Source organism: Epithele typhae, assembly GCF_022376455.1.
Source record: "Epithele typhae strain CBS 203.58 chromosome Unknown BXZ73scaffold_34, whole genome shotgun sequence".
In the NCBI taxonomy this organism is placed as follows: Eukaryota; Fungi; Basidiomycota; class Agaricomycetes; order Polyporales; family Epitheliaceae; genus Epithele; species Epithele typhae.
This window is the reverse complement of record NW_025954225.1, coordinates 223,865-238,401: the sequence shown is the minus strand read 5'-3', so window position 1 is coordinate 238,401 and position 14,537 is coordinate 223,865. Positions and strand designations below refer to the sequence as shown.

Sequence of the window (14,537 nt, the reverse complement as noted above, 5' to 3'; positions counted from 1 at the left end):
GCCTCCGCTCGGTGGTGCGGTATCGAGGGCGTAGCCAGCGATCGCGGCGGTGTCAAGCTTGTCTCAGATAAGTATTTGCAGAGCTCCGACATCTTCGTACGCGAGACACACATGACATCGATTTGGACGAGGGCGACCGACCGCACGGCTGCAATCATTCTACGTGTAGTAGAGCACTATCTAAGTATAGCAGACACTCTAGTAGCAGGGGTTTTCACGGCATCAAGCCGTGTCGGAGCGACGATGAAGGGAAGACAAGCGATGGGGAGTACAGGAGAACACAAATTGGAACAAAAACACTAGAGATACACGATGGCACGAGAGCGCGCAGAGCCCAGGATCCATACACATATAAGTACGGGCAACGATCGATCAGTGCCACGTCCGACTCGAAAAAGCAGCGGCGCACCAGATTGGAATAACGCAAGGCAATGAGAGGACTGGTATGTAGAAAGCGGTGCGCCGCGCACATGGGGGTGGGGTGGGAAGGTATAGACGGCGAACAACGTGACGGGGGTGGAAAGATGGAGAGCTTGGTGTTAAGACAACGGCGAGGGCTGATCCACGACAGGCCCAAGACGCCTCGCCTCTTGACCAGAGCCGGGTACGGCACGTACTGCATGGCCTACAGACAGGACTCGCGCGCGAAGTTGAAACGCTATGGGAAGAAGCGGACCGGGCGATGGTATACGAAGGGCCAGCATGGACGGATTGGAAGTTGCTAAGTAATGCATGTGCAGGAAGGCGAATCACAACAGAAAGGTGCGGTGGGAAGACGACATGGAGATGGATGAGTTGGGGTCAGCCATGACGGCCCGACCAAATGTCCGGTAAGCACCCCACCATCAATGATGGCGGCCATCAGACCTCTTTTAGTTGTTGCGCACCTGCATGTTCGTGGTTGGAAGGTCAATATCGGTGGCACAGCATATCTCGCGAATATACCGAGATACGAATGTAAGGCACTCACGACTAAGCCTGACGCCCGGCATCATTGGCACCATTCACCTGGCTGGCGGAAGACACGCTCAGGTGAGGAGCGGGCTTGCGCTGACCCGGAGGGCGAGACACCCCGACGCCAGCCATAGCACCGCCAGCCGCGACGGACTCGGCCATCCCACCGTACGCGCTCTGATCGCACGGGTTCTGCATGGCCGTCGAGTTGAAGTTCTGCCAATTGTCGTACGTCGTGCCCGGCTGCTTGTAGCCAGAACTTCCGTAACCGTTGCTGCCGCCGTATCCGCCATTCCCGTACCCAGTGTTGCCGTAACCGACGTAGCCCGTCTGCGCGCCGTAGGGCACGGCAGGGCCGCGGCTCGGGGAGCTGTACGTCGAGTAATTGGCCGAGACCGTCGTGGCCTGGCGCGCGAGCACCGACGGAGGGATTGCCTGGTGGCTACTGATGCTGGAGCCGTCGCTGACACTGAAGGCCTTCTCCGAGTCGTGGCCGTCGGATTCGTGACCCGCGGTGGAGAAGTCGATGATGTCCTGGTTGATGCGGTCGTTGCGGCGCTTACGGAGAGCCCAAGTCGCGATGAACGCGAGGAGGACGAGGCCGAGGAGCGAGGCGGCAGTGATCACCCCAACGGAGAGCGCCTTGTTGGCCAGGAAGCCGGTGGGCGCGGTGTCTGCGGGGCTGGACTGCGCGGCAGATCCGACAGTCAAGGTCGAGGTAACCGACTGCGTGGAGGTGGAGGAGAGGAGGGTCGGGGCGACCGAGTCACTTGTGGAAGTGATGATCGAAGTCGAGCTTGAAGCCGAGGTCAGAGTTGAGGAGGTGGACTGCGTGGACAAGCTGGAGGTGGACAAGCTGGAGGTGATTGTTGAAGTATCGGAAGTCAACGTGGAAGTGGAAGTGACGGTCGACGTCTCGCTGGTGGAAGCTAAAGAAGTGGAGGAAGAACTGTCGGATTCGGTGAGGAGATGCTGCGTTCTATGACATGGGCGACACTGACGAAGTCTGAACAGAGGTTGTGGTGGAAATGGACGATGACGACGCCGACGTCCTGTGGCGAGAGGTTGGTGGGGGAGGCAGGACGACGGAAAACACACTCACGTTTTTACCGCCGTAGAAGTCGTCGAGGTCGCTCCGCCAAGGCTGATACCCAATGCCGAAGTCAAACCACCCACGCCGGGGAGTGAGACTGGCGGGCTATCGAAGACACTCAGCACGGCACTGATACAGAAGACAAAGAAAACTCACATAAGACCTTCACCGGCAATGCCGAGAACTGGATGAATGCGCGCATACAGTCAATGCACAGATCGGGAACATGCAGGGCTGCGCAGAATGCGGACTTACGGCCGTCACGAACCACGGGTCGGTTGGAAGGGGCCATTGATTCAGCTGGGGTGCAACGGCGGGAATAACCTCGGTGGCCTTCCAGCGACCAGAGAGCAGAGAGCAGAGAGAAGCGAGAAGTCTGTCGAGGGAGGCGCAGGGAGAGGAACAAAGAGGAGGCAAAGAAACAGCAAAGCCTGAAGATGACGGAGGGAATAGACCGGCTATGCTGCTCTCCAAGGGCGAGTGGAGCTGTCTTACTTCCCGGCGCGCGGCCGTTCTGTCGCCATCCCAACGGCGCCTCCCTCCCTCCTGCAACTGCCCACCTGGTCGCGCGATCGACTCGCCAGCCACGGACGCGATCTGAGTCCGCCAGTCGCGCAAGTCACGGGTCCAGGCTCTGACATAAGTTTACATAAGCTACAGACAGTACAGATCGCGACAAACGTCCGTTCACCTCCCTCACCGCGAGAGCATCACCCCATAGCTCCTGCCCGCATTGCGTTCCATGATCTCCCGCAGCGGCCCCAGAAGTCGGGTGAATGCGTGCGCGTCCAGCGCAGCCACCTTCAGACGCGGCGCAGAGCCGTCCGTCCTCACCACCGCGCTCACCGTCGCCGCCCGCGGTTCGAGGCGCAGCAAAGAGAGCTCTGCACCCTCGTCAGTTCTCGCGTCCGGGCCATGTCCAACTCCAGCACTCACCGCCAAAATAGTCCCCTTTCTTCAGCCGCCCCACGACCTCTGAACCCGTGCCCGTTTTCTTCGTCACCACCGCGTTGCCCTCCTCGACGAAGAAGAACGTGTCCCCGACGTCACCCTGCTTCACCACCGCCTCCCCGTCCTCGAACGTCCGGCTCTGCAGCGCGTCCGCGACCTTGCTCCGCTCTTCCGGCTCCAGCGACGCCAGCAGGTCCACCGACGCGAGGAACTGCTCGTACATCGTCCGCCGCCGGTGCGCCGCGCTCAGGATGATCGTCCGGAACGTTATCCGATCGAGCGACCAGAGCGTGCACGGCTCGATCGCGAGCACGGTCGCCGCGCGCGGGTGGCCGTACATGAGCGCGAGCTCGCCGAACGAGCTGCCCTCCCGGCACTCCGCCACCTTCCGCCCGAAGACGGGGTGGTATCCGGCCTGGCTGAGCCGCTCCGCAGACGAGACGTCGCCGCTCGCCCAGTTGGGGGGCAGGGGCTCCGGGCGGATGTAGCAGTGGAGGAGGCCGCTCTCGACGACGTAGAAGTAGTCCCCGACGTCGCCTTGGCGGATGACGACCTCGTCCATCACGATCTTGCACTCCTGCATCGCGTTCAGCACGCCCGTCTCCTGCTCCTCGTCCAGGTCGCGGAAGATGAAGTTGTTCGCGATCGACGCGCGGATCCGGCGGATTTGGTCTTCCGTCTTCGCAAACACGGGAAGGGCGGAGGACACTTCGCTGTCGACCGGGATTGATTCTGCGCTGACGGAGGTACGGCGGGCGAAGATCGTGGACGTGGGAGGGAGCAGAAACTCTCCGGGATATGACGAGACGGAGCCGTTGGCGAAGGACGCGAAGGGGTTGGGGGCAGCGGTGGACATCGGTGTCGAAGGGGTGATGTCCTCACCGTCGAGTTGGAAACTCGGTGGGCTCACCGGAGTCAGCGTTCTGGGACTGTTATCCAGCAAAGCGTTTCCTGGACGTTGAGTGTACCGAACGGGCTGGTGTTGTTCGTGGGCTGCTGCAAAGAAGAACGCTGCTGGGGGAAGGACTGCGAGAAGGGGGAGATACTGGTGGGGTCACCTGGAGCCCCGGCCGTCGGACTGAGAGGGGTGTCCATGAAGTGGTCTGGTGGTAAGCCGGGAGCCAGGGAAGGCCGACGTGCTAATGCGTCTCGCGTGCGAGTCCGTTGCTCTTCGAGCCGAGATTGGAACCACCTTGAACAGAACTGTAGGGCGTCTTTGGGCTGTACGCGTTGCGCGTCGCGGGTGAGCTCAGAGATGAGCGAGTCGAATGTGGATGCGTCGGACATGCCTGCGGTACACGTTGTGTCCGGAGTGCAACTAAAGACTGTAGTCTGGTGAGTACGCTGCAAGGAGTATATTCTGGAGCACAGGTCTGCTCACAGCAATTAATAGAGCAATCAAGCTTTAATGGACATTGGCTGTGGGGTGATCACGAATGAGCACTATTTTGACTTGCGCAATGCAAAGTCGACAAAGGGTGTACGCGGGACAGTGCGAGGGGGTATGTGCGTCCGGTAATGAAGACGGATGTTAAAGAGTGGAGGGAACAAGGGTCTTTGGGCTCCTTTCGGATGAGTTGTGACAATTGAGTGACACGATGGTGACGTCACGGCAAGTTCCACGTTGGCTGCGCGCTTGAGCGCTTACCGTCGTGTCATCTCCACCGGCGGGCGCGGAGTCCTCCTCTCACCTTCCTCTTGCCTCCCCGCTGCCCCTCGCTTAGGCTCCATGCCGCCTTCATCCCTCCGAATTGAGCTTCCTGCGTATTGCCACTCTTTCCAAGTGCGGGTCACCCCCACCTCCACCATCCGCGATGTGAAGCAGGAGATAGCGAAGGCTTGTCCGGGGTCACCAAGTCCGGATGGTCAGCGACTAGTCTGGCAAGGCCGCTTCTTGAAGGATGATGAGACCGTTGAGCTCCTATGGAAGGCGAGTACCTGTGATCTAGGTGCATACACTATGGTCTGACTTTATGCTCCAACCAGACCTCTGAAGAGGTTCAGGTCATCCATCTTGCCGTGCATCCTTCTGCTTGGAGGACGTTGCCCCACGCCTCACCACCTCTGATCGCATTGTTCACTCGTCGTCGACGGTACCTCGTACTGCAACGCGTCTGTCGCCGCGCTCCGGGCCTACAGTTCCTCGCCTCTCCCCATCTCGACCCTCTGCTCAATCCCAACAATCCTTTACCTATCTGCACTATCTCCACAGCATGTCTCTGTCTGTTCTCTCCTGCGGGGCTGTTCCGCTGCCCACCGTTCCAAATGTAAACGAATTGGAAGTGTGGCGTTCGAACGCCCAGGACTTCCATCGTAGCCGAGGGTGGCAATGGCCAGCCATCTACAACCAGCCGTTTCCCTCTGGATCGCCAGAACCTGGAGCCGTATACCACCCGTCACCTTGGAGTGCGTGATGTTCTTTTTAAATCTGCCCCATTGTCTAATCATAGGAGAACAGGGGACTGCCCTACCTTCAACTCGTATCACCAGATATCCCACCGACTCCTCCCCAAACGCACGCGTTGGAGGTCCTCTCGCACACCTTCGCCACACTGTCGATGGTGAATGATCCCTCTTTGTATGCTCCTGTCAATCCTTCCCCCTACCCGCCGCATCCATTTGTTGCGGCCACGGACGTCAACCAACATCTCCAGCAACTGGGCCTGCCCGCGCTCCGAGCAGCTCAGAACCAAGGTCTCAATCCCAACCCTGTTGATGCAAACCCAATGGGTCCACCTGGCGTTCCAGCCCCCGAGATCCGTGCCATTCCGGCCCGCGCGCTGTTGATCCCCCTCATGTTTATCGCGTTCCGCGCGGTCTTCATGCTCTACATGTTCTCCCCTTTCAGCGGCCGCTCTTGGGTCTAGCCCTGAGCCTCTATATCCTCTACGAGACGTGGAACGCCCTCCACGTCGTCCTCCGCGACGGCAACCTCGACCGTGACCGCAATGCCAATGCCAACGCCAACGCCGCAGGCGGCGCCCCCGCCGCCCCCGGTGCCCCCGCCGCGCAGCCCGCCGCCGACGGTTTCACCACGCAGGCCGTCCTCGACCGCCTCTCCACCATGAACCTCCCAGCCGAAGACGCCATCCTCGACGCCGACGCGCCCGCACCCGCACCCGCGCCGAGCCTCGTGCACCAGGCGAAGACGTTCGTCACCCTCTTCCTCCTCACGCTCCACCCCGCGGCGTGGGACCGCCGGCGCACGGCGCTCCGCCGGCGGGAGGGCCGCGTGCGCACCGAGGTGAACGCGCGCGAGGCGGCCGCGTTCGACGCGCAGCAGCAGGAGAGCGCGCGGGAGCACCGCGCGGCGCAGGGCGAGGAGGAGCCGGCGGTGAGCGCGGACGAGGCGGCGAAGCGGCGGGCGCGGGAGCAGATGGTGCAGCGGCACGAGCGGCGGCCGGCGTGGCTGCGCGAGTACGTGCAGCGTGTGCAGTTCACGGAGTGGGTGGACGACCCGTAGATGTTGAGGTGAAGTTTGAGGGGGGGATGGTCGGGTGCGTCGGTGCGTCGCGAAGGGTGGGCGGCTATGAGGTCGGGACTTGTACGGTATTGTCGTGGTGGAGGCTTTTGTCTTGGATGTACGTCAGGTGTGAGTGCAGTAATCATTCGTGTACATGATCATGTCTCTGCACACCTAAGTTATTCGTGGCTTGTACGGCGTATTGTTGGACTCGCATGGGCCAATTGCTTGCCCTGGCTCTATGTTTCGTCGATGAGGCTTGAGTCAAGATCCCCTTGTGCTGACATTTCTTGGTACGAGAACAGGAGGCTATTGGATACTCCTCTTCAAGTATGTGCTGTGTTCAGTGGATCATTCCGTGAAACTATATACCTAGATATATGAGATATGTGCACTCACAGTACTAGTCTCACCCTGATAAGCAATGCCCTTGCTTGATCTAGTACGAACGATTGTGACCTCCAGGACCATTCGTTGTGCTCGCCGGTATCGCTGCAAGTACAGACTAGCCGTTGACGATAACCTACGATAACATGCTGGGACGACGGGCGACCCGATCAGGGCATGCGTAGCGCGGCGTCTCTGACATGCCCCTCTGGCCCCGTGCGTGCCACCACCGCTGCTAGCATAAAGGCCAGCAACGCTCAGCCTGATTCACTTTCTTCTTTCCCTCGTCTTGACCGCCGTCTGTCTTGACCACCCCCTGTCCATCCTGCGGATCACCGACACCGATGGCGACTCCCTCCAAGCTGCACATCCTCTCGCACCCCATCGTAAACGCACGGCTGTCGAAGCTGCGGCAGACGACCACGAGCGGGAAGGAGTTCCGCGAGGTGCGTGTGTGTCCCGTTTGACGTCTCCGCGCCTGGCGCACCACCATTCGCCGATATCAGTCGGGGGCGGGGGAGACGAGCCTCCCTTACGCTTCAAGTTAAAGCGCGTGCTGACCGAGCGGCCGTCCCGCGTAGGGCATCCATGACATCAGCCTGATCCTGGGCATCGAGGCCAGCCGCGACCTGGAGGAGGAGTCGTTCTCTGGAGTAAGCACTCGCGCTCCTGCGTCTGACACACACCCGCCCGGGCTGACCGCGCGGGATGCGACGCTGTGTACAGCAAACCCCGGTCGCGCCGTTCGTGGGCTCGGTGATCAAGCCCAGGATCGGGCTCACCCCGGTCCTCCGCGCGGGCATGGGCATGACGGATGCGCTGCTGAACCTCTTTCCGTACGTCTCCGCACTGCGCTCCGTCCGGGGCGGTGTCGTGCGGCTCGCCGACGTGCTGACGCTCCGTTTGCAGCGCCGCCCGCGTGTACCACCTCGGCATCTTCAGGGAGAAGGTGTCGCTGCAGCCCATCGAGTGTGAGTGCACGCAGTCTTGTGCGCCGCGAGAGTGTGGCGGTTGGGCTCACGCCGGGGAACGTCAGACTACTCGAAGCTGCCACCGAACCCGACCGTGGACCAGGTCTTCCTGCTCGATCCACTTATCGCCACCGGCGGTACGGCATGCGCTGCAATGAACATGCTTCTCGAATGGGGCATCCCCGGTGCGTTTGCGGGGTGCCGGGCCACAATTCCGTATTCCAGATGCTGATGACGTTTTACGCAGTGGACCAGATTAAGCTCCTCTGCGTGCTGGCGTCACAGGATGGGCTGGACCGAGTGCAGAAGGAGCACCCTGGGGTCGAGGTACGTACGGTGGTGTTCTTGTGCGGTGAGCTGCAGCCGACGATTGGTGTACAGATTTGGGCCGCGGCTGTGGATGCTCAGTTGACCCCCAACGGTCTGATTTTGCCCGGGCTCGGCGACACGGTGAGTGGCTCGGGGGCGCTGAGTTGACCGAGTGCTGACGTCGTGCACGCAGGGCGACCGGTTGTACAACACGATCAAGGACAGCGAGGCTTTGTGAGGAGGCAATGGGCCAAGGAGTCGGAGTTATGACCTTTGTAGACTACGAGCAGTCGGAGAATATGCGGTAATCATCCAGACGATGCCGGCAGTGCCGACGGACCGAATGCCGGAGCATGACGCGACGGAGGATTGGGCGGTTGACGCGGTCACGTGCAGGGCATAACGCCATCGTTTGCACCAGTTGGCACCATTCGCAGCGCAAGAGGCTGACGAAACTATCGCAGTGTCGCCATCGGTGCCTGCTCACGGACGGGGCACGCAATAAAACTGCGAGGGAGGGCGGTCCGACAACACCCCCCCCTCCCTCTCCCCCTCCGCCCGCCGCACCTGCCACGATGTCTGGTGCATCAACCCCGCTGTCGCCCACAACCACCCTTTCGGCACCTCCCTCCCCGAAGCTCAAGCCATCGGCCAATGAGCTGCAGAGAATTGCAGAGTCGGGCGCCCTCACCGCTTCCACCCTCATCGAGTTCATCGCGTCCCGTACCACCTCATCCTCGTCTGTCTTCGTCTACGACCTCGCAGAACAGGCCGGCTTCGGTTCTCTCACAAAAGCATGGTCCGCCGCCGGCCATGACGCCTCAGCGCCCGTTATCAGTCTCCAGACTAGAGCAGGCGCCGGCCTCAGCTTGGTTGGCCGTCTCTCCCAAGGTTCGAGCAAGGATGTCTCCAAGGCTGCCGTCCTCTCCGCATACACCACACCATCTGGACTTGCAGCGATGGCCCAGTCGTTGTCCTACCTCCCGCCAGCAACACCATCAAGTAGGGTCGTCATCCAGGTCCCCACAGTGACGCCCGTGGGCGAGCACTTTACTCTCTCACCCACACTCGCGCCTTTCACTCCGACGCTATCCTTTCTCCCGGAGGGGTTCACCGTCCTCCTCTCCGCGACGCCCCAGGAAGCGATCGACTTCGCCACGCTTTCCTACACCCTAACCGACACGCACATCATCCATCTATTCGACCATCATTGCGCAACCCGCGAGACTGGGCACGTCACCTCCGCCCCAATCGTTATCCCCGAACCGGGTCTCTCCCTCGAAGATGGCCTCAATAACGCCGGCTACAGCGCGTTCGAGTACGCCGGCGCCCCCGACGCTGACACCGTCTTCGTCCTTGCGAACGGGCCGCTCGCGCTCGCGGCGAAGGCGCTCGCTGCGCGCGTGCCTGGCCTGGGGGTGGTTATCGTCCGCGTTCTGCGCCCGTGGAGTGAGGATGCGCTCCGTGCTGTGCTCCCCGCGTCGGTCAAACGTGTGCACGTCTTGGACGACGTCCCGACGGAGAGCACCCAGGGTGCACTCTACGTCGATGTTTTCTCCACCCTCCTCGACCCGCTCGCCCCGGGCCCAGTCGTGAAGGCGCACCGCGTCGTCCCCGCGAAGACTCAGGCCTGGCTCGAGAGCCCGGCCGACTTCATCGACTTCATCGCCGGGCAGCTCCCGGTGCCGATCCCCACTCCGTCTCTGGACGCATCCCCGGCGAAGAAGCTGCTCTTCTTTGGCAGCCCCGAGTCCGCGCTCGCTGGGGTCCCGCGCCTGGTCGAAGCGACGTTCCTGCCCCACAAAGCGCTCTCCGCCCGCCTAGTCTCTCTCCACGACGCGTTCTCCAAGCCCGGCGGTGTCTCTGCCGACAAGATCGTCCTCGCGCCCCGCGACGACAAGGCCCCCTACACCGCCCTCTCCACCGCTATCCCCATCTCTGCCGGCAGCCACGGCGTCGCTAACTTCGTCGCCGTCCTCGACCACACCCTCCTCAAATCGCACGACGTCGTCAGCCATGCCCTCCCCGGATCTCCAGTTCTCGTCGTCACCGACTGGACGGCTGCGGAGCTCGCCGCGAACTTGCCCGCGGAGGTTGTGCACACCATCCTCGACCGCCAGCTGCATGTGTGTGTCCTGGACGCGAAGGCACTCGCCGCGCGGTACGCACAGGGCAACGTTCACAAGCTTAAGGCTCTTCAAGATGCCGTCGTTCTCCTCGCTTTCCTCCGTCTCTACCTCGGCAAGGTGGCGACGCGGACTCTGGTGGGGAATATCGCGGCCGCGACTCTTGGAGAGGACATTCGTGGGGTCTCGTTGGACAAGCTTGTAGGCGTTGTTTGGGACGGTCTGGTCGAGATCGAGCTCTCGTCCGCTGCGGCGCGGAGTCTCTGGTGTCGCTCAAGCCCTTCCAGTTCAACGCCATCGCCGTCGAGACCGCGGAGGGCGATACCGTCGTGGACGGTGCGCGCCTCAGTTTCTGGCACGACGCCGCGAAGCACATCCTCTTTCCCTCCGCCTTCACCCCCACAGACGCCCTCGCGCCCGCCTCCTCGTTCGAACAGCACCCGGCGCTGCGCCCTGAGATCCAAGAACGCACCTTCCTCGTCACCTGCACCGTCAACCGCCGGCTCACGCCACTCGAGTACGACCGCAACGTCTTCCACCTCGAGTTTGACACACGCGGGACCGGACTCAAGTACGAGATCGGCGAGGCGCTCGGCGTGCACGGCTGGAACGACGCCGCGGAGGTGCTCGACTTCTGTGACTGGTACGGTGTCGACCCTTCCCGGCTCGTCACGCTCCCCGTGCCCGGCACCGACGGCGCGCGGATGCACACCCGCACCGTCTTCCAGGCGCTCCAGCAGCAGGTCGACCTCTTCGGCAAGTCGGGCAAGGCGTTCTACACCGAGCTCGCCGAGCACGCGGCGGGCATGGCGGATCGCTACGCGCTCCGCTTCATCGGCTCCGCGGAGGGCTCCGCGACGTTCAAGAAGTTGAGCGAAAAAGACACGGTCACGTTCGCGGACATCCTCCGCCGCTACGAGTCCGCGCGCCCGGGCATCGAGGTCCTTTGCGAGCTCATCGGGGACATCAAGCCGCGCCACTACTCCATCGCGAGTGCGCAGGCGGTCGTCGGCGACCGCGTCGACTTGCTCGTCGTAGCTGTGGACTGGGCGACGCCCTCTGGTTAGTTTCGATTGCTCTCCGTACCGCACACAAGATACTGAACTCGCTCCTCTTCAGGCTCGCCGCGCTATGGCCAATGCACGCGCTACCTCGCCGGGCTCAAGGTCGGCCAAAAGGTCACAGTCTCCATAAAGCCCTCCGTGATGAAGGTCCGTGACGCTGCTTCTTTGCCGCATCTTGCGCTGACGCCCCTCCCCTCGCAGCTTCCGCCTCGCCCACGCAGCCGCTCATCATGGCCGGCCTCGGCACCGGCGCCGCGCCGTTCCGCGCCTTCCTCCAGTACCGCGCGCACCTCGCCGCGCAGGGCGTCGCCGTCGGGCCCGTGTACTACTACTTCGGCTCGCGGCACCAGTCGCAGGAGTACCTCTACGGCGAGGAGCTCGAGGCGTTCATCCTCGACGGCACCGTCACCCGCGCCGGCCTCGCGTTCTCACGCGACGGCCCGCGCAAGGTGTACATCCAGCACAAGATGCAGGAGGACGCGGTGGAGCTCGCGAAGATGCTCTGGGACGACGCGGGCGTGTTCTACCTGTGCGGGCCGACGTGGCCCGTGCCGGACGTCTACGAGGCTCTCGTCGGGGCTCTCGTCGGGTACGCGGGTGTCGACCGCGCGGCCGCGGGGGCGTTCCTCGAGGGCCTCAAGGAGGAGGAGCGTTACGTGCTCGAGGTGTACTGAGGGGTATTTTTATTCGTTGGCTCGGGTTATGCGCTATGCTCTGCTCTGTACGAAGAGGCCGTCACATCACTAGCATTAATGTACTTATGCGACACACTACTGAACGCTCCATGTAAACTACTAGATGCGCATCCAAGTAGATACCGATACCTAGCGACGTCGAATTATGATAGTTACGCTTTTCCGTCTAACTTGTCTGCGAATTGTCAGACACGGGGCTTGCAATGGATGGTTTCTCTTTGAGCGACTGACGTCCGCACTCAATTCGTTGTTATATGCGCGAGAATACCTCGGCGGGGTCCGCGACGGCACGCAGCTGTTCCTCCTGCACGTGTGCTACGGGTGCCGCGGGAGGCAGATTGCACCTGCGGCGAGCTCACGGAGAGGATGTGACCGCGCAGGATGGTCGCGGCATCGGCTGGACGGCGGAGGCGTCCGGGAAGGGTGCACGACAGTGCAGGAAGAGGAAAGGACGGAGGGAGTACTGTGACGTTGTCGTCGAGCCCCGGACTGCCGGTGCTGCAAATATGCTCGATCATGGTGGTGGTGCTCTTTGGGTGGCCGAAGGCCTGGAGGACCTGGTGAGCCTTGTGCTCGGTGAGGTCGTATGAAAGAAAGGAAGGCGAGGTGTGGAGGAATGCACGCACCGAGTCGAAACCGTCGGACAGAGTGCCGAGGGACTTCGGACCATCTGGCACGGAATATGAAAAATAGGTCGCGATGCTTCCTAGCTCGAGGGTTTCCTTCGCGGTTAGAACGCACCAGGCTTGCCCGCCTCGACCAGGGTAGTGATGATCGCGTCTTCGAACGAGCGGTGGACATGGGCGCGACCTTCTCTCCAAATCGCGCTTGGATCCTTCCCCCCCCCACAAAGTGGGAGTCGATAAGCGCGGCAGTATCATCGGAAATGGCGGCGGAGCAAAGGAGCTCGCGTTCCGACGGCCCGCTCTCTTCCCGCCACGTTTCGATGGCCGCTTTGCGCCCTCCACACATGCTCACCATGATCGTCATGCCCACCGTGGTCATTCGTCTCTCACCGCCGTCCGCCACTTCCATCCCCAATGCGGTCGCCGCGTCTCCCCCTCGAGCTCTGTGAAGCGGTCATTGACGCATGCGCCGACCGCGGCCACCTCTCCGACTTCTCCACCCTCGTCCCACCTACCCAACACTCGCCGCATGCGCGCTCGCGTCCAAAGCCTGGCTCCCCCGGTCCCGGGCGCACCTCTACCGAGCCGTCTGCCTCTCCAGCCTGGAGCAGGCCGACCGCATCACCCGCACCGTCCGCGACCAGCCGTGGATCGGTGAGCTCGTCAAGACGCTGCAGCTCATCCCTCCATCAGGATCCGCGCCGTCTTGTCTGTCGTTCGTGCCGGACGACCTCGTCTCGCGCCTCCCCAACATTCAAACGTTGTCCCTCCCCACCGACTTCTACAACTCGCAGCCGCTGCGCTTTCAGCGTCTTGCGTACCAGTTCCCGCTCACGGAGCTCCGCCTCGTGAAGCCGGGAAGCGCGCCAGCCGTCATTCCCTTCCAGCTGCTGTGGACGCTACCTAACCTAAGCTCGCTGCATTTACGCATGGAACGGGAAGGAGGGACCACCTTGAACCCGCACAATCTGGAGCGGCTTCTCGCCAAGCGCAAGACCGTGCCGTTCGGCACTCTGACACATTTGTCGCTGGAATTCGTGGTGCGTTCGCTTTTCTCCTCGTGCGCTCTCATTGCCTGCTTCATGTTCGCCATTGGTGCACAGGATTGTCGCGCGGCCGACCAGATGCATGCTAGGGGTGTCTTCGGCAAAGCCATAACCCATTTGAAGTTTTCCTTCCGAAATTGCACCTCCAGCGGTAAGCTCCATGTCAATCCCTTTCGTCAAGTCATTCATCATCTGTGCTTCAGGTGTCAACTACGTGGCTTTGTCAAACTACGTGGCTGGGTTTGAAAGGCTGCAAAGTCTAGAACTAAACGACGACTCCTTGACTAATTCCATCTTCTCCCGACCCTTGGATTTGAATTTAATGCTGTCCAGGATCAAATCGAGGGAGACCTTCAACACATTGCGTCTCCGCGTTCGTGACCTCTGTATTCTTGGGATAGATGGCGTCGATATGCAGAGACTTTTGAGGATGATGTTCGACGACGGCACTCGGTCGAACCTTCGTCAATTACCCCGGCTCTCTCATATATACCTCGAGGTTGCATGCGATGGCAGGTGCGAATCCTCTGTCTGCGAAGAAAGCTTGGAAAGCTCTATGGCGGATTGGATGAGACATTCGGGCCAGCTTTATGAGTCGTGGAAGGACCCGGTCAAGTACACCGTAAGGGTCCTCGGTAAGTCCTTCACGCTCGTTTGGCTGCCTCACGTGCTAAGGAGTCAGCACAAACAGCACCACTCGACGAAATTCTTCTTCTGGACCCTCCTCCACCAACGACCCCCATCATGTCGTATCCCCGAAGCACTACCGACAAACAACAAATCTAATGAACGTCTACCGTTAGAGCACGCTCACTCACGATCTCTTGGTTCGGCACACCAGACACATGACAA

The 14,537-nt window shown here is 61.4% G+C and overlaps 5 protein-coding genes across 5 annotated transcripts; 4 read left to right on the top strand and 1 right to left on the bottom strand.

The window, feature by feature from the left end:
- Window positions 1–2,942: 2,942 nt before the first annotated feature.
- Window positions 2,943–4,285, bottom strand: BXZ73DRAFT_90836 (protein kinase A regulatory subunit; the record flags this gene model as incomplete). The annotated part of the gene is made up of 3 exons (XM_048025775.1): window positions 2,943–3,787; window positions 3,881–3,949; window positions 4,135–4,285. 3 exons carry the CDS (start codon window positions 4,283–4,285, stop codon window positions 2,943–2,945), a joined length of 1,065 nt encoding a protein of 354 aa, XP_047876523.1.
- A 442-nt stretch (window positions 4,286–4,727) lies between these two features.
- Window positions 4,728–6,461, top strand: BXZ73DRAFT_90835 (uncharacterized protein; the record flags this gene model as incomplete). The annotated part of the gene is made up of 5 exons (XM_048025774.1): window positions 4,728–4,928; window positions 4,985–5,081; window positions 5,138–5,382; window positions 5,449–5,814; window positions 5,847–6,461. 5 exons carry the CDS (start codon window positions 4,728–4,730, stop codon window positions 6,459–6,461), a joined length of 1,524 nt encoding a protein of 507 aa, XP_047876522.1.
- A 731-nt stretch (window positions 6,462–7,192) lies between these two features.
- BXZ73DRAFT_90834 (armadillo/beta-catenin/plakoglobin) lies at window positions 7,193–8,366 on the top strand (the record flags this gene model as incomplete). The annotated part of the gene is made up of 8 exons (XM_048025773.1): window positions 7,193–7,294; window positions 7,430–7,501; window positions 7,575–7,684; window positions 7,758–7,819; window positions 7,885–8,004; window positions 8,067–8,146; window positions 8,201–8,269; window positions 8,322–8,366. 8 exons carry the CDS (start codon window positions 7,193–7,195, stop codon window positions 8,364–8,366), a joined length of 660 nt encoding a protein of 219 aa, XP_047876521.1.
- A 337-nt stretch (window positions 8,367–8,703) lies between these two features.
- BXZ73DRAFT_102745 (assimilatory sulfite reductase) lies at window positions 8,704–11,992 on the top strand (the record flags this gene model as incomplete). The annotated part of the gene is made up of 4 exons (XM_048015345.1): window positions 8,704–10,455; window positions 10,515–11,316; window positions 11,374–11,465; window positions 11,540–11,992. 4 exons carry the CDS (start codon window positions 8,704–8,706, stop codon window positions 11,990–11,992), a joined length of 3,099 nt encoding a protein of 1,032 aa, XP_047876520.1.
- A 1,111-nt stretch (window positions 11,993–13,103) lies between these two features.
- Window positions 13,104–14,471, top strand: BXZ73DRAFT_102744 (uncharacterized protein; the record flags this gene model as incomplete). Its single annotated transcript, XM_048015344.1, has 3 exons — window positions 13,104–13,679; window positions 14,272–14,320; window positions 14,377–14,471. The coding sequence occupies 3 exons, from the start codon at window positions 13,104–13,106 to the stop codon at window positions 14,469–14,471; spliced, it is 720 nt and encodes a 239-aa protein (XP_047876519.1).
- Window positions 14,472–14,537: the final 66 nt, after the last annotated feature.